The following is a 19,855-nucleotide window of genomic DNA, read 5'->3' as shown; positions in this document are numbered from 1 at the left end:
ATTACCGCCAAAATCCTTTTTTTTCAGATTAAAAAACCTTATTTCAACAAATCTTATTTCAAAAGTTAGCTTCTACAGATATTTGAAAAATCTTTAAGAGTATCATTTTACTAATGGCAAGTCTAGTATTCCACCTCTCATAAATGGATCTGATTTTATTAAGTCTCCTTAGGATAAGGCTTTACAAAGAACTTTTCCTCTAACTTATCTAACAGGTATATTTTGAAAACTGAAGTAAACTTCTAATTAGAAAACAATATAAATAGAAAACAAATTAAAAACAACTGTTTTGTTATAGAAATAAGCAGAATATATAACAAAACTTTACAATGTTTTGACTGTCGTTTTTTGCGCATGCGCTTTAGAATTTAAACAGGGCAACTCGTCTAAATTCAATAGAAATATTATTAAAAAAAAAATTATAAGCGGTTATACAAGATAAGTTGAATCTTATGGCAAAAACTTATATTATAAAGCTATGAGATTTTATATCACTTTAAATTTTTTAATAAATTAAATTCTATAAGAATCTCTCTTCTTTCTTAAAAAATTTAAAAAATATAACTATTGTAAAAATTATAAAAATTTAATTATTCCACTTGATTCTTTGCGTCCATAAACTTGACAAACCGTTGCGATAAAATAATCCCACAGCGTTGCCTAAGAAAAATTAAAGGATACAATCCAATGATACAAACAACAATCCACTTGTTAAATTTTATCATTTGAATGAAGAAAACAACAACATTAAAAGCATTTATGTTTATAAAACCTTTTGAAAAATTTTTTTAATGTCGATCAAATCTTAAAGCAAAAACTATTACAATTTACAGAAAAAAGTCATAGCCTAAAATGTCCAATTTTAAATTTCATTTTAATTATAATTTGATTTTATATTTCATTTTAATTTTAATTTGATTTTAATTTTAATTTCATTTTAAATTTAATTTCATTTTAAATTTCATTTTAATGACCGATTATAAACTTTATTTTAATTTGTATTTATATTTAAATATTTTTATTAAAAAAAAAATCAATGAGACAATAGTTAAATTAAACATACTAACTGAAATACAAAATTTATGCGGTTATTATAAATAGTAAGTATTTTATGAAATTTAATTAGATTTTTTAGGGGACTTCATTGAGTGTGGAAATAAATAAAATGTATTATCATACTCCACACCGAATAGAGTAAGGTACAAACTGTATTTTTTAAATATACTTTAATCATAAATATCCTACTACTTGTTATAACATTCACCTAATGTGCAAGATAAAAGATTAATAATAAATTTTTTTTTGACCGACTAACACATAATTGATGGTCAAGTGTTAACTTTGAAAAGGCACACTTAAAAAACCTTTATTACTATTGTTGTGTATTAATTTTTATCATCAAAATAACTAAATCTTTTAAATAAAAAATACTATACGCTTTAAAACTAACGAATTCGCATTGCTTTCATAAAAATATTTTAAAATAAATTCTATGCCATCTTAAAAGGAAAACTTAAAAGCAAATTATCTATAAAAACAAACATTAAAATTAACTACTAACTTTATTTAAAAAAACTCTCGCGCACTAATTACTTCATTCAATTAAACTTCACTAATTACTTCATTTAATTAAACTTCATTAAAAGTTAGTATGTGTATTTTAGAAATACCTGATTATTTGTAAAACTGCAAGGCTGCAAGTAACCACTAATTTACACCTGCCTAAAGTATTTATATTGAGGCAAAAGCTACTAAACTACTTTAATAAACCAAAATCCTTAAGGGAAGGTATTTAAGTTTGGAATTTATTTTTTCTAGAAAAATTCTAAAAAAGTTTGTCCAACAAGGCAGCAGGACACATGGCATTTAGGTATTTACATGTTACCAGAAACAGAGTGATCATAATGATCATAATCTCGACCAGACCTGATTTTACTGGAGAATATTACTAGAAAAATTACTGCAACACATTACTGGAACAAACTACTGCATAATACTACTTGAACAATTTACTGCAAAATATTATTAAAACAAATTAGTTGATCATTTAGTATACTAGTATATCTTCACAAAAATATTTCCTATTTAAATACACAATTTATTTTGGCCTCAATGTGAAAATAACTCAGAAACTGAAATATTAAAATATTAGAAGGAAAAAAAGTTACCCATCCACTGATTTACACCAAGAGTATAATATTGATCATCATCCACTTCAAAATTCTTCATCATTTGATTTTCAAGATTTAGGGAGATTTTATCAAACTGTTGATTTGCCAGCCCAAGCCACTTGTTGAAAACTGTATTAAAATATAGATACAATTTCTGATTACGATGGATTGCATGAAGCTCTTTAGTTACTAAATGATGTCCTAACACACATCCTACAGTAACATCTAGATCTAGAAGTATGAAAGACGTTGATATCTTATTTAAATTAAACTTTTGAATGGCATTATTACATTTTAAAATTAAATTTGAATTAATATTTAAAATTTAATAATTAAAATTTAAAATTATTATTTGATAATAATGTTATTTTTAATAACAATATAACTATTTTAACAATAAAATTTTTTAAAAGAACAAATGCATTAATTATAGGAAATATTTTTAAATTATTCGAAATTTTTTAATTAAGTGAATTTAAATAATATAAGCAAACATGTTTAGTAAATTTTTATGAGTTTTTTATGTTGTTTTAAAAACTTTTTATTACTCCTTTAACAACGTTTTTTTAAAAGTATCATATACAACAACAAAGTATCAGATACAACAACAAAGTATCAGATACAACAACAAAGTATCAGATACAACAAAGTATCAGATACAACAACAAATTACTTAAGACGAACCACTGGTTAAACGATTTAACACAGCATTACTGAGATGAAAGTTATACAATTTAACAAAGTATTACTGAGAAAAGTAAAACTTAATTTTTTATGAATTATCTAAAATTGTTGTATAACATATATATAGTTCATTAAAATGAAATATTATTTAACATTTAGAAAAGTTTTAAGAAGTAAGATTCTACTCATTTTAAAACAATTGTATAACATTCTTTCTTACCAATCATAAAATCACCAGCGATATTTGAAAAATAGCATGCCGGCTTTGTGCTATAAAGAAAAATTGATTAAATTAAAATTTAAGGACTTCATGGACTTCAATCATGGCTTTATGGACTGTAAATAAAAACATGTTAATCATAGTTTTCAATATTGAAAACTATGATCAAAATGTTTTTTTAACATTAAATTAATAATTTCAATATTTATCATTCAACAAAGATTGCAAATATTATTAGAAAATAATAAACTAACATAGTTTACCAATGAAATTAAAAAATAAATTAACCTCTCAACATTTTGGTTCATGCATATATACATATAAGATTTGTCAGCATTCACAAGTATTCCACGACCATAATATTCTGAATTAAAAACAAATAAAATTTGTTTTATTCTTTTATCAATTTATTACTAACTAAAAACTAAATAAACATTTATTACTAAATAATTATTTATTATTATTACAAATAAATATTTATTACTTGAAACAAAGTAGTTATTATATATTTCTTTATTTTATAACAAATATTTATAACTATATATTAAATATTTATTATTAATTATAAATCCATTGGTAATTGCAGCTACAATGTTTTTAGTTCTATAAGTAAATGAAACTGCAATCGATAATTTGTGTCACAAATATTGATGGCATGTAAAAATATTTTCAAAAGTAAAAATTATATAAATATACACCAAAATATATGCTTTATATATGTTTAACATCTTTTTTAACACTTAGAACTACTTGCAAATGGAAACCTCAGCTATGTGTCATGATGGTTAAATGGTATACTTGAAGATAAATTTGTTTATGTTGTGGATAAACTTTACTGAAAAATAGAGCTAAACACTTCATTTAAGAGGTTTTAAAGGGTACTTGACAGTTCTGCATGTACTAATGCTTTATGAAGAAAATCAAGTGTGAAGCATATTATAAAAATGAAGAAAAAGAACGGAAAACATTTTTTTTTAATAGAGAAAAATAACGATTTTGCTTCATAACCAAAAAATCTGTTAGGACCTTCACCAAATGATCTTCAACATAAAAGTCAAATTTTGAAAAAAAAAAAAAAAATTTTTATTTTAACATCAGTTAAAAAAGTACAGCTTACTGTACAATAATCTTTTATAGTTTCAATTGAGGATTTATTAATGTTAATGTTTTATGGAGAAAATATTTTGGTAGATAGTCTTATGATTTTTTAAAAATTAGTCAAAATTCTAAAATGCTTAAAAGAAGTTTTTTAAATAATAATAACATGAAATGCTTTTATTATTACTTTAATATACTGTAAAACCAAAAATTTGTTTAAAAATTATTCTTTAATAAATTTTTCCATAGAATGCTGCTTTTTAATTCAGTAATATAACTATTTTTCAATGTCTTAAATTCCTTGCACATTTTTGATCTGGATCAGATTAAGTTGACAGTGATAAAATAGATCATAAAAAAAGTAGATCTTAAAAAAAATTTATTATGGATCATGAAAAAAAAAAAAAAATCTTGTCACTATTCCATGACACATTTTTCATTAGCAAATTAAATATAATTTACTACTCATTAAAAATTTATATAGGGTTGTTAGTTGCCTAACACCAATGTTTAACCATATCTGCTGTCACCTTCACAGTAATAATCTATGCTTGAAAGGAATATTTCCAACTAGGTCTAATGGGAAATATCGCCACAACAATTATGATAATTATCATGTGATCTTAAAACAATGTTTTTGTAAAAATTATGATAATTAACTTTTAACATATGATAGTGGAAAAAAAGTTTAGAGAACATAACATATTGTCACAAAAAAGATAACAATATAAGTGTTTTATTAAATGTTTAAAATAAAGACAAAGCGGAGTAAAACATATAAATATTGGGAAGAAAGGAGGAGGGGAAGAACAGATTGAAGTAAAATCCAAAATATTATGATATCATCATCACCTTTATTTTATTTATCAAAAAAAATACAAAGAATTACCTTTTAAAGCATTTTTGTCTTTTAATATATATGGGAGATTTTCATCCAAACAAGGCAAAATTTTTTGATATGAAATTGTTACAGATTTCATTACACTGATTTTGTTTTTATAACTTATATTTACTGGAATTTCAATCGGAAAATTTTTAAGACATTTTCTTTTCTTTAAAAGCAATGTTACATTGTTTACAACTTTTGTGTTGAAATATCCAGTAAACTAAGGAAAAATATAAAAGACATTATAACTATATATCAAAAACATATAAAATTTAATTTGCATTTTGCACTATGCTGCTTTAAATATATCTTCATGTTTTATTCGCTACATTAGAACAAAAATTATAAGAAATCACAAAATTTGAAAATATATATAAGAATTCTTACATAATATTTAGTCTGATTTGAGTTTAGTTTCAAAAATCCAGGTGAAACATTATCAGTAGTAAATATAATAAATGGTGGAAAAAAATACTCTATTGTAACATTATAACCATTTCCATCCATCTCAAGAGATATGTTAAGAACATTCCTGTGGTAAATAAGATTTGTTTTATTTTCATAAAGTAACTGCTGGATAACATTTAAATTCTACAAAGAGACACATTTTATTTTTGTTAATAAAAAGATCATCAATTAAATTTTTTTATTAAATTGAAAAAAAAATTATTTTTGACATAAATATATATTTCTTAATTAACTTGTAAGTAGCAAAGTGTTTGTTTTAACTTGATCTTTTTTAACAGAAACAAACTTTTAAGTACAAACATAGTAAATTAGTAGATATTATTTAAGATATTTTTAAGTACAAACATAGTAAAATAGATATTTAGGTTGAATAAATAATACTTTCATTTATATAGTATGTATGTATATAAATCCATACAATAATAAATCAATTTATACTTAATAAAGCAAATATGCGGGAATCAACTATAAAGGACATAAATTGAAATGCACAAGCAGCATACTTTATATATTTTTGTTGTTGTTGTGTTGGTGCACGTGTTCCAAACACTAGTTTATAGTTTCAACAATACATAGCAGATCTCTCCCCAACATATGAACAGTGAAAGGTACCATATCTTATGCTGCTTAAAAAGAATGTTTTCAAAAGAATGCTTTACAGAAAAAAGGTAGATCTGAAGTGCAAATTGTTATTTTAATAGTTAAAACAGGTAAATAAAAATGATTTTATAAATTTATATGAGTTTTAAAGTTTAAAAGAGTGTATAAAAAAATGATAAAGAATTAAAGTTTGAAACTAATAATAAAAGTCTATGTGGAAAAGTAAATGCTCTCTCACATAAAAGAAACTTTTTATTAAAAAAACAAGCTACTCCTTTATTTAATGCTTTTGTATTGTCTAATTTTTCATATTGTCATTTAATTTTGATGTTCTGCTCAAAAGTGAGGACAATCTTGTTAATAAAATTCATAAGGACTTCACATTGTGATCTGACTCCAAATTATGATTTTTAATTAAAATTCATAAGGACTCCACATTATGATTTTGAAAATATTTTTCATCATAAAATCATGATTTTTAAAAATAACATGTTTCTTTTAGTAAAAACTATTTACACAAAACATGAGATTAAAAGATACTTGCTTAAAAATCAAGATTTTGAAAAATTTTTTTTTTTTTTTTGTTAATGAGTTTTTTCTTAATTTTATTCTTATTAATAATAAAATTTTTTCAAAATTAACACTTTATAATTTTTCTCTATATTTTCTACCTTATTTATTATACATAATTAAAAATTTCTAACAAAATTTTTAATTATGTATAATAAATTTAAAATTAAAGTTATTTTAAATTTCTCCAACCTAGTCTAAAATTGCAGTCATTATCCAATCAAGTTCTAAATAACAATTAATGAATGCACCATCAATAAAATTTATATTTTCAAATTGCGTTGTATTCAATGTATAAAAACTAAATAGTATAACTTTTTATGGAATTCTGAAAGACATTCAAAATAACAGATAACAAATACCACACAAAAAATCTAGTAATTAACAAGTGCTTCTGTTTAATTCAATTTTTTTATAACTTGTTTAAAAACAAATATTTATTTTATTAGCATAAAAACTTACAAAAATATGGTAGAGTGCTCACTTCATAAGCGAGAACAAACAAAGTTCTGAGTTTGATCCCCACTATATCCCTGGTGGTACTGCGCTCAACCTGTTTCTCAGTGCAGCGGTCTTGTTTGTCAAGGTTCAAGTTTTGGAGTAACAGAGTTGAGATAAGTATGTAACCACACTTAACGCAGCCTCCTGTAGTGGTCTTCATGGCCTTGGGGAGGTGAATTTGCACACAAAAAAAAAAAAAAAATTAAAAATAAATAAACAAAAGAGATGCAATTAATATTTTTTAACTCATTATTATTAAAAAATATATATATATCTTCACTCAACCATTGTCTAAAAGAAAGCAAATTGACTTGCATGAGTTTCAATCTATAGAAAGTCTATTCTTAATGAGTGACTCACACCACATTTTTACATCTATAACCTAAAACTTTTATTTATAAATTCATAAAATTTCCAACAATAATATTCTTACCCCTCAACAAATCCATGAATACAACTATCAATACCACCTAAAAAAATTAACTTTCATGATGTTTTGTTTCAATGCACATTAAATTAATATAATTTAATAAATTGATTATTGACAATAAATTTCACAAAAAATATGTTTCAAAAAGTAATACAAGATTTAGAGACAAAAAAACCATTCTTCTACCTGACGAACTAAAAATGTTACAAAACTTGATTACTTAAATTTAATAATCTTAGAATTTATTGATTTAAAAAATGTCCTTGTCTATTTTAACTGGAATATATATATATATATATATATATATATATATATATATATATATATATATATATATATATATATATATATATATATATATATATATATATATATATGCGGTAGTGGTAAAGTGGTAAATCGCTCGCTTCATAAGCGAGAGGTTCCAAGTTCGATCCCCATCACGTCCCTGGTAGTACCGCACTCAACTTGTTTCTCCGCGCAGCGGCCTTGTTCGTCGAGGTTCGTGTTTCGGAGTTATAGAGTTGAGAGAGGGTTATAACCACTATTAAGTAGCCTCATCTGTAGTGGCCTTCTTTGCCTTGAGGAGGTGAATAACAAAAAAAATAAATAAATAAATATATATATATATATATATATATTCTATTCTAACTTGAATTATTTTTAACAGTTTAAAAATCAACAGTTTTTTTTAGTTTGTTTTTTTCTTTAAGTTATCCAATACAATGAATCATAAAATCTTTGAATCATAGAGCACAATTACTTGTTTAGTATTAGTAGTGCAGTTATTATAAGTTTACAATCACTGAAAAGCTGCAAGTTTTGATTAATTTTCTTGTGATTTTATACTACAATGGTTTTTGTAATACAGCAGATAATAAAAAAGACATATTGTGCTATGAAGAGTTCAAAACTAAAAACAAACAAGAAGTTTCTCTACAACAAACTTGAAAAAATATCTTGGAGCAGGAAAATATTGGATAGAAACGTGTAGTTTCTAGTATTAAATGTATTGAACTGAAAAACTAGAAACAGAAAAACAGGATAAGGTAGGTAAAAAGAATTGATGGTACATCTTTTGAAAAAAAGAAAAATTAAAAAACGGAAAAAGACTTGGATTTGAATGTTGATGTTGTTGCTATTGCTGTTACTGTTGTTGAAGTAAGCTTCAAGGACATTTTTTTTTTGGATGGTTTTTGGATAGTTTTTGAACTAGCAGCATTCCCAGTTGAACACCCAACCAATTCTTTGCTTTCAATCTGAAGATGATACAACCTTTTGTCCTATTGCAGAGCCATTTAACATCTTTTTTTAAGATGTCAAAAATTTGATTCAATTGATGGAACTTTTTTTGTTTTCCACATTTATAGTACATCTTTAGCACTTGATCCAGTTTAGGCTGTACACAATTGAGAAATTGTGTTCAAGCTAAACTGGATCAGTATAATTTCTTTCAAATAATTGTAAACAATTCATTTGAAAAAAATTTAATATACTCTACTAATTAGACTGTAGAATGGATTAAACACAGAGTACAGATTGATCCTCCTTGATTTTTTATCAAACTTGTCAATCGCGTTGTCAAAATTAATATTCTCAGATGTTGCTCTTTTGATGCTATGGAGTGCAAGATCACTCAGAAGACTTGTCCAATTGAAGCACATAAATAAGACAAAATAAGCTTCAGTTTGTTGAAGGACCTCTCACATATTGCAATTAAAACAGCAATTGAAAGAAGATTTGTGAAATGCGCAGATTCGGAAATTCATCATTTCCATATAAAACAATAAAACAAAGAAATTCCAAAGTAGTTTCGGGTAGAACTTCAGTCCGGGTACTGAGCAGCATTTTGCAGTCTCCAATCTCTGAACACAGTTCATGACCATTCACATCAGTATCATAGAAATTTCCAAAATCTAAGCAATTTTGGCAAAGAGTATTATGCATTTGTCTCAGTGACAAGTAATTGATCAGGACAATCTATTTTGTTATTAAATAATTTCCGGGCAAATTTTAAGTCTAGAAAAATCCAAATTTTAAACTTTTACAAATTGTACAATATTAGCAAAATCGCATATTACTCAAGTTTAAAAATTTTCAAATTTATTTATCATACAATATCATAACAAATATATATATATATATATATATATATATATATATATATATATATATATATATATATATATATATATATATATATATATTTTGTTTTTATATAAATTCTGAAATATTTTTTATTTTTTGCTCAAATAAAAGAATTTTAGAATTTGTAACTTTGACACTGAATTGTCAGTATCACTGCACACACTTGTAGCAACAATACACATGCACTGCATTCTATATCAAATATTTCTGAAAAAAACAAAGTAATAAAGTGCAAAATACTGCATAAAATAAATTATAACAAAAGGCAACTTTTAATATTTTCAAAAATCCTTTCATTTATCAAGATTTTGCAAACTGACATATTTGTAAGGATACATTAGTTTACATCAAAATAAAATTGAACAATTAGATGATGCACAGAATAACATATACCCGCTGCTAGTATCAGGCAACCAAAAAATTTTGTGCGGTTTTGCAGATCCATAAATAAATACACATAAAAACAGTTTTAATAAAGTTTATTCTAAAAAATAGTCTCTTTCAGCAAGAACAACTTTCTCCCATCGTGAAACAAGCTGGTATATTCCATTTTTATAAAAGTCTTGAGTTTGGTAGCTAAAAAATTGAATTAACTCATTTTCGAGATCTTCTTTATTTCGAAACTGTTGATTCCTCATATGATTATCCAGGGCCAAAAACAGGTGATAGTCATTTGGCGCAAGGTCTGGTTAATACGGAGGGTGAGGTAGAATCTCCCATTGTAAACGTGCTAGAGTTTCCAGCATGATTTTTGCGGTGTGCGTGATTTTTGTGTCTGGCATTGTCCTGGTGGAATACAACACCTTGTCTGTTTGCCAAAGCTTTTTGTTTTTGGTAAAGAGCAACCGAAACTCTGTCCAATTGGGCTGATTATATCTCAGCAGTAATGGTTTGTCCACTTGGTAGCAACTCATAGTGAACGATACCTGCTGTAGCCCACCATAAACACAGTAAAACCATTTGTTGGTGAATGCTTGGTTTAGGAGTCATTGGTACTGGATCGTTACTGGCTAGCCAATGATATGCTCGTTTTTTGTTGCAGTACATAATCCATTTTTCATCGCACGTCAACATCCGGTCAAAAAATGGCACTAAATTGTGGCGGGAAAGCAATGAAGAACAAATGGTTAAGCGCTGTAGCTTGTTTGTTTCACTTAACTCATAAGGTACCCATTTGCTCAACTTCCAACGTTTTCCAAGTTGGTGCAAATGTAAACAAATAGTTTCATCACTCACATTAAATCTTAAGGCAAGGTCCTGACATGTTTGACTGGAGTCCTGCTCAATTGCCAGCTTGATATCCTCGTTGTTTATGATGGATGGTCTTCCAGGTCTTGGTTCAACTTCAAGGTTTTCATTTCCAGAAGAAAAATTTTTTCCCAAAAGCAGCGCATATCTTACGACAAACTTCTGCAGCTTTGGTTCCAAGTTTGAACTCATAAAGTAAACAGGCGCGAATTATCGCATCTGACACAGCCATACTCCACTAAAGACTTTTAAATTTAAAACACACTAATAAAACTTATGAAACACACTGATTGATTCTCCTTAAAACAAGCTTTAATTTATATGCAAAATCATCCCCCCCCCCCCCACAACCAGTTTTCTTAATAAAATTTCATAGAAATAGGCAATTAGGATAAACCGCACGAACTTTTTTGGTTGCCTGATAGCTAAGAGTTGACCTATTTTTTATCATTTCATTTTATAAGCCAGAGTTGACCTATTTTTCATCAAAACAAAATGGAAAGTACAGGTACTAATGGAGAACACATAGCAACACCATTTGTTAAAATAATTTTTAAATAATCTTTTTGTATATATAGGAAATGTGTTATCAATTTTATGGCTTTTAATATGTTTATTTTCACAATTAAATACCATACTTTATGCTGCTTTTAACAGATAAATTTTTAATTAAAGTTTTGACTGTTGATGAGTATAAATATATACAACCAGGCTATAATATATAAATGCCTTAGAGTTTTTAAATTTATAAAAAAAATTCATCATCATCAACAACATTTTTTAAGAAAACGGAAGAACCAAATTTTCACTTAAAACCATAGTCATAGTATTTAACTAGTCTCGAAACACTGGCCATTATCTATAGATTTTGTAAAATAACTTAAACTTTATGGGGTGACCGGACTAAGAGTGCATCAAATAATTTTTAAATAACTTTTTCTGGTGCTAATTTTGATAATTTGAATGAATTCGATGCTGTTTTAGCTGCACAAGGACAAGATTACAGATAAACAATTTAGTAAAGAAAAAAAGAAAGTAAAGGCTATTCTTTATCCTAATGGGTTTCAAAATTATTTAGTTTAGATTGCAGAAAAGCTTGCTAAAGATAAATGATACCCTGCTACATATCAAGTTTAAATATTTCAAGTATTTCAAGAAGAAGTCATTACAGCTAAATCTCTAGTAAAAATGTGACTACTTCATTTCATAGATATGCTGAAATTATTTATGGCAGATTCTACGAAATATTTTTTGAAACAACATTTTTTTTTTTAAACCTTAGTCAAAATTATACTTTTGTTTAAAATTTTGAAGTAGCAAATTTTGTCTTTGACTTATCTTTTATCAATGATATAATAATTAAGCATGTATTCCACTACATTACTAAACAAAATGTTCCATTATTATTTATATAAATGTTATAAATATTTTTGGGATCTCTTATCCTACAATGGGTTTTAGTACTAACATGTTTAAACTGCATCATGAGTAGTGTTTAACATATTTGCTAAATGTGCATGATTGTCTAAGACTGTATATACAAGTTTACAGATTTTATTTTGCAAATGTAAGCTGAAAACTTTCAAGATTTAAAAAAGTGAAACAAAATTGATATATAAAGAAGATCAATTAAAAAACACCCTCTATTTTGGAACATAGACATTAAAGAGGAAGTTAGATGACTAGAACCTACTAAAACAGCTATTTTCATAGCAGGCTAGGACAGAAATGATGTGCAATCGAACGCTATTGCTGACCACGCAAATAATTTTTTTTGTTGACAACTTGACCACGCTGTTTAGATGTTTTGATAATTTTAACATTTCAGAAATGCGCTGAAAAAAGAAATGCTAAGATAACTAGGAAAAAAATTAAAAAAACTCAAAAAAATGAAAGCAACTTATAAATAAGAAAATATATAGGCTTTAAAAAAAAACTCCACCTCAAAGCAAAAATTACTTTTTGTTATGTTTTTAATTGCTTTTGAAATTAATTTCTTTTAAACTCATCTTTTGAAACATTTTGATAAAGTTACCCAAAACAATTTGTTAAAGTTATGCAAAACGTTTTGATAAAGTTACGCAAAACGATTTGTTAAAATAGTTCTGATTGTTTAATAAATAGACAAACTTTGTTTAAATTATTTAAAAGTGAAACTAAATTATTGAAATAGAAAAAAAGTATATATATTAAATAGTATAAATATTTTTTGAAAAAAGTTGCAAAAAAATATATATATATATTTTTCAAAAATGATGTAGACTATTTAAAATTGTAATTTTTAATTGTTTCATGCTCTGATTAGTAAATCAAGTCTAAAAAAAAGCTTTTAAACAATTCTCTGTAAGAATAGAAAAAAACCAAAAAAATAATTAAGCAATTAAATCATTCCTTTGCAATGGGAAGATTTAATTAAACTTATTCATAATTTAAAGTAACTTAAAAAAATAATCTTTAATAAGATTTTTAGAAAGAAATGGAAAAATAGTTTTAACCATTTAAATTGATCTTAAAATATACATGCTTACATAAAAAAAATTTTAATAACATTTTTTGTTAATTTACACAAAATTTTAAACTACACAAAAACTTACACAAAAATTAAAAATTTTAAACGATCACTATAATAATTTTTTTATTTATTTAAAACCTTCGCGTAAAATAAAAACTTTACAAAAGATCAATCAAGTTATTCATAACAAAAATTTTTTATTGCATTTAAATTTAATTTAAATGCTATAAAAAAATTTATGTTATGAATAACTTAGATTTTTTAAATTGCATTTAAATTGCTAAAACATCAAAACAGCCGTGGTCAAATTGTAAAGAAAAAAATTAAATAAGCGTGGTCAGTTAAAGTGGACGATCGCACGCCATTCCTGTCCAAGCCTGTTTTCATAGCCACATATTTCTAAAAAATACTATTGATATATTATTAACTCCTGAAGTAGTAAAATAAATACTTATGTATATTTAATTTTATTATATTTAGTTATATATTTTATCATATTTAGTTATATATTTTATCATAAATAGTTTTCAAATAAGTTATTCTGTAAAGTAATGAAAATTTTAATAAAGCAAAAACTTATTAGTTAGGCAGCAAGTTTAACACTCCTTATTAAATATGGTGTCAACTTCATATGCTCAAAAGTCACATTCTGTCTTCAAAGGAAATATAAGCAATGTAGTTCCACAGTATAAACATGCCATCACTCTAATAATATCTTTTTTATCTGTATGCTTTAAGTTGGATAAATCATATTTGAATAAGACAGTACCAAGCTGTCTTAAATGTGTTGGATCAAGTATGCATTTTGAACAACTTGCGATTTACAGGCAAGGTTTGAAATTCTTTAACTATCTTTTTTTAACAATGTGCTTTACTTTTTTTAATTAAATCCTGTTTGATAATGTACTTTAGTGATGCAATATTTAGTAGCAGACTTTTTTGCATCATTTTTTTTGCATCAAGTATAATTTCTTTATTTGCTATTATATACATTGAAATAAAGCATAATAAAAACAAAAAATTATATTCAAGGTTTTTATCTTGAGAATTTTATCTTGAGAATTTTATCTTGAGAAGCTTTGATTAGCTATTTTTAAAGTATTTATACAAATTTATTAAAATCTTTATTTTTGTTTCAAAATAATTTTTTTTTTACTAAATAAGTTTTTTACTTAACATCAAAAATAAAAAACATTTTTGAACAGCATTTATTGTTAATATTGCACTCTAAATAAAAAAAAGTAGAAGTTTCAATTGCAGGGTAGGATATGTGAAATACCTTTAGTACGGTAAGCTATGCAATATACCCTTAGTAAGCTATGCAATATACCCTTAGTAAAGGTATAAGTTTCTACCTTTAAATTATCTAAAATTATAAAAATGTATGTGAATTTTCTTGTTTCCAGTAAAGATACCAACATTAAGAGTGGTATATAAGTTATTAACTAATCCAGCAAAGTAAACTTTATATAAAATATAGAGTTTACTAAGCTCTATTAGCTAACATTTTAAATAAATATATAATACTAAGCATTTATACCCAAAGACATCCATCTTGTTATACAGTCAATGAAATGTTTGCATTTAAAACATATTTCTATATAGCATAAACAAACTTTTACAAACTCTGTCACATAACTACATTTATTAACTGTTAATATATTTATTTTATGCAATACTCGGAATACGAAATAAAGACAATCCATAACAATTTCTTGAAACTGAATAACCAAAACTAGCACATTTTTCTCTTGCCATTTCAATATTTATCCCAGAATATATGCAATTTAATTACAGCAAAATATGTTTACATCTCAATGCACTCTAAAGTAGGCTGAGCACTAGTATAGAGAGGAAGCTAAGTGTTTTTAAAAAACAAGCCATGTTTCCAAACTAGTTAAATACTATGACTATGTTAAAACCAAAATTTATGTAAAATTTGATCAAATATAAAACCAATAAAGATTATAAAACAAGTTAATCAGCAGAAGACTAAAACTTTTATATATAATGATATGTAGACTCACTTTGGCTATCCTTTACCAATTCACTCAATAAAATATACTTGAATGCATTTAAAAATAATAAATAATTAAAAAAAAAGCCGAAAAAAAAGTAGTTACTATACTATTTTTTTTTAAATAAATAAGAATTAATCAAGTTTAACTGTCTTTTAAAAAACCACATAAACACAATTTTATAGACTTCCCAGTCTACAAAGTGATTTTTGTTGGTTTTTAAAAAACAATTAAACTTGTTTAGTATCCTTAATATTTTTTCTGTTTTTTTAATAAAACATCCTAACTCTCCACTTGTTGGTGCCCGATCAATTGCATTTATAAGCTAAGCATTTTATTTATAGTGAATGTACTTATTAGTGCATCAAAGAATAGTAAGGTGTTACTCTTTCTTTTAACACAAATAGGTATAACCACAATATATATACTAAATATTTAAATCCATTTGAAAATTTTTAAAAGAATTATCAGGCTTGCATTAACCAAACAGTAAGTAAACAGGAAAGGAGATTGCTTAATATTTTCTGTTAAAAGTATACATAATTATGACTGTAGTTTAATTAGTAAACAAGACTGTAATTAATAATTAAACTGAGTTTTATTCTGCTTATATTATGGGATTCAGAATTTTCATCAGGGACTTTTAAACATGTTTTTTCTTCTCCATCTGTCACAGCTCTCCATCCCAAAATATATAAGTTGAACTGAACATATCTTGTTTTACACTTGACTGACTTTTTATAAGAGTCATTTACCAGGCATTTTTCCAACACAGGATTACTAAACCATTCTTCACTAAAAGTTACCAGTTTAAATTTTTAAAATTTTTATTTATTCTAAAAAAAGAATATGAAAATACATTATGGTTCAAAAAATCATCATTTTTATTACAAATAAAACCATTGTTATTATTATTGTTATTATTAGGAAAGGAGGCAGTTTAGGACAGGGGTAGTTTAAAACAATAAGAAAATTTAAAAAAATACAAACTTATCAACCAAGTTAAATATATTAGTTGATTGGAAATATTTTTGCAGATAACTGCCACAGAATTTTTTTCAAGAGGGCATTTAAATAGCTTCTTTACAAGCGTTTTATGACTTTTGATTTTTTTAATTTTAAATGTAAGAATTTACAGAGGAACTAACTTTTCCAAGGAATTCATTTATAACATTTTGAGTGAAAGGGATATGTTCTACAAAACAAAAAAAAAGTTCAATTACAAGACAAAAATTTTACAAAAATTTTGTGGAATATATTTTGGAATCAGAGTTGAGGGAGTATTGGACAATTTTCATGGGGTACATTTGAACGTACTGTGCATCTCTTAACAATCTTATTGGCAAATAAAATTCTTAAAAATTAAAAAATTAAACAAAGTATGTGTGCGAAAAAATTGGTGTGCAACTATAAAAAGAAATGTAAAAGATATATAAACAAGGAAAACTTAAAAAATTGCAGTAAAACATGTTTTTAATGAAGCAATGAAACTAAGAGAAGCTGCAGGCATATTTGAATCCTCTAAAAGTACATTGCCTTCTTAATTTAAAGTACTTAGAAATACTAACAAATTATGATTGAATGATATTCTTTTCACCAGGTCTTTTAAAGTTAATATTTTTATATTTACAAGATTGATAAGTAATTGAATCGTATTTTTATTTTAGCTTGTTTGAATATATTAAACAATAAAATTGTTTAATTATTTGAGACCTTTTTATGGATATTTCTGTTCTTGGTAATATTTCTCTTAGTTTTGCTAATTTTTATTATTACTGCTCAAGAAAATAAAATTTAAAGAAACATTTCTTGTCTTTATATTATACTTCCTAAACTGCCACAATGTCATCAAAAACTACCCCCTCTTGTGATGTAGTTTTAGACAATGAGTAGCTTTATTTTTTATGAAAAAAATGCAACTATAACTTATTTGAAATAGCATGGGCTATGTTTTTATTTAAAGAATTAATAACTAAATTATCTTTTTCAGCAAAAATATCAACTTTTCTTCAAACAGTACAAAAGCTAAAGTATCTTATTCAAAAAGCATCCTAATGAGCTCCCTACTCCCCTAATAATATTATTATTGTTAACGTTATGATTTTTAGAGTTGTTATTATTTATTATCAACATCATCAGGTGTTTAGGCATCATTAGTAATTAAACTATTTGTAATCATCTTTAAATTTCAAAACCACAATATTCAGAATATATATATATATATATATATATATATATATATATATATATATATATATATATATATATATATATATATATATATATATATATATATATATATATATATTGATATATTAACTATTTGACAAGAATAAAATGATTTTCTTTTTGATAATTATCAAACATTGACAAATCAAAACAAACTTTAGAACATCAGATTAATTTTGTTAAAAACTGTTTTCGTTTTTTATTTAAGCATTAGTAACCTAAAAAAAGGATAACTTCTTGTTAAAAAACTTTTTAAAACACTAAAATAAAAGAGTACAGAATATAAAAACTCCTTGATTTTTCCTCATTTTTAACTAACTAAATTTTCCCTGATCACCAATAAAAAAAAATTCCTTGACCCTCCCTAGTCATATTTAAATTTCACTAATTTGGTGGTAACCCTGTGTATAGATAGAGAGCTTATTAGTTAAAATAAAAATATTTTTAAATAGTTTGAAAATTCAATTTACTATATTTATCTATAAGACTTTACGCAAATAATTTATTGGTAAATAGTTACATATTATGTTTTAATATAAGTCACCACACTTTAGCAAATTATAATAAATTAATAACATTTATTATCAACTTTATAATTTTATAAAGTTGATAATAATTTTTATAATTATAATTTATTAAATAAATAAGTCTTAAGATTATAATTGTTTTAAAGGTAAAGGATGTACAAATTTTAACATTTACACTTTTTCTTCTGGTATATCTTCTTTTAAGTTTTATCTTAATTGTTGTTTTAGTAATTTACCCACTGTTAAAATATATTTTCATCAAGTAATAAAAAATATCAAGTTTCATCAAGTAGTATTGACATTTTGATCAATGTTTTCCATAAGAATTTTAAAAAAGCATCTGTACCTCATAAAACACTAAAACTAGTTACTAACATACAAATAAATTAGAAACATATTTGTCATATATAAAGCAATATGCAGAGTTAAAACAAGATAAAATCTTATAGTAGACACGATTTTCCAAGCACATTTAAATAGCAATCTATTACCCATTCAAATAAATTTGTGTACACATTTTATGACATAAAATTACTTAAGTATTTAGAAGCTAAAATAGTATGCATCATGATTTTATTTTTTTAGGTGTATAAATCAACTTAAAAAGTTTAATAAATTTCATTTTAAAATTTGACATTAAATTTTTAATAAAAATTTTATGTTATAGTAGCGACATTATAAAACATATTGTACTGAAAATAAATACTTTTAATACTTAGTTCACAGCTACCTCCAGCTGCATTAAATCAGTAATTATGAAATTTGTTAAATGCACAATATTAAAATTAAGTTATTACGTGAAAGTTATTGAATGATATAAAAATCATCAAAGAAGTAATGAAAAATAATAAAAAAATACCATATTCATCTGTTTTATAGTAGGAAGCATTTCCAAAAACATAGATGCCATATTCATTTTGAAAACCAGCAGAAAACTTGTAAGTTGTGTTGCTGTGTAACAAGTTAATAAGAGCTGAACTACCTGTTACATTAAACAAGTTGATTTCATTATTTGAACTTTCACATTTGATCACAAAACTTAAACCAGGATGGTTAAAGATTGGCGAAGATTCATTAATGATAACATTAACAGAATATTTTGAGATGGGATCAATATTTTGAATGCCGAAGTCTGGAAAAAAAAATAATAATAAAAAATATATATATATATATATATATATATATATATATATATATATATATATATATATATATATATATATATATATATACTGTACAAGATTTTTGTTGAATTTTTTTCTTCTTTTTTGAGAAGTTTCTTGTAGTATTTATAGTTTGCAAATATATAATAACTATTTACAGTTTACTAACATATATACAAACATATAATATCATTTCAGATAATTATTTTCAATTAAAGTAAAGATATTTATTAAAGTTGCAACTTCAGTAAATTTTTTACTTAAATTTTCTATTACTTTCAACTTTTAAAACTGTATGAAATATTAACATTTATAAATATGTGGTAGTATCAATATGTATACTAAAAAAATATGCACAATGTACTAAACAAATATGTACAGT

The 19,855-nt window shown here is 24.7% G+C and overlaps 1 protein-coding gene across 3 annotated transcripts in view; it reads right to left on the bottom strand.

Moving 5' to 3' along the window:
• Positions 1 to 287: 287 nt before the first annotated feature.
• LOC101240273 (uncharacterized) overlaps positions 288 to 19,855 on the bottom strand; it is a 57,063-nt gene continuing 37,495 nt past the window's right edge. Inside the window, exons 5-12 of one of the 3 annotated variants that reach the window (XM_065810954.1) lie at positions 19,170 to 19,442; positions 7,632 to 7,668; positions 5,447 to 5,591; positions 5,063 to 5,279; positions 3,364 to 3,439; positions 3,076 to 3,125; positions 2,169 to 2,402; positions 288 to 660 (exon numbers count right to left, since the gene is read on the bottom strand). In XM_065810954.1, the coding sequence (XP_065667026.1) occupies positions 587 to 660; positions 2,169 to 2,402; positions 3,076 to 3,125; positions 3,364 to 3,439; positions 5,063 to 5,279; positions 5,447 to 5,591; positions 7,632 to 7,668; positions 19,170 to 19,442 (1,106 nt within the window). In that variant the 3' untranslated portion in view covers positions 288 to 586. The remainder of the gene's footprint in view (positions 661 to 2,168; positions 2,403 to 3,075; positions 3,126 to 3,363; positions 3,440 to 5,062; positions 5,280 to 5,446; positions 5,592 to 7,631; positions 7,669 to 19,169; positions 19,443 to 19,855) is intronic. The other 2 variants (XM_065810955.1, XM_065810956.1) reach the window with 2 other exon arrangements.

Source organism: Hydra vulgaris, chromosome 11, assembly GCF_038396675.1.
Source record: "Hydra vulgaris chromosome 11, alternate assembly HydraT2T_AEP".
NCBI lineage: Eukaryota > Metazoa > Cnidaria > Hydrozoa > Anthoathecata > Hydridae > Hydra > Hydra vulgaris.
Note: the sequence above shows the minus strand (reverse complement) of the source record. Positions and strands in the feature narration are given on the sequence as shown.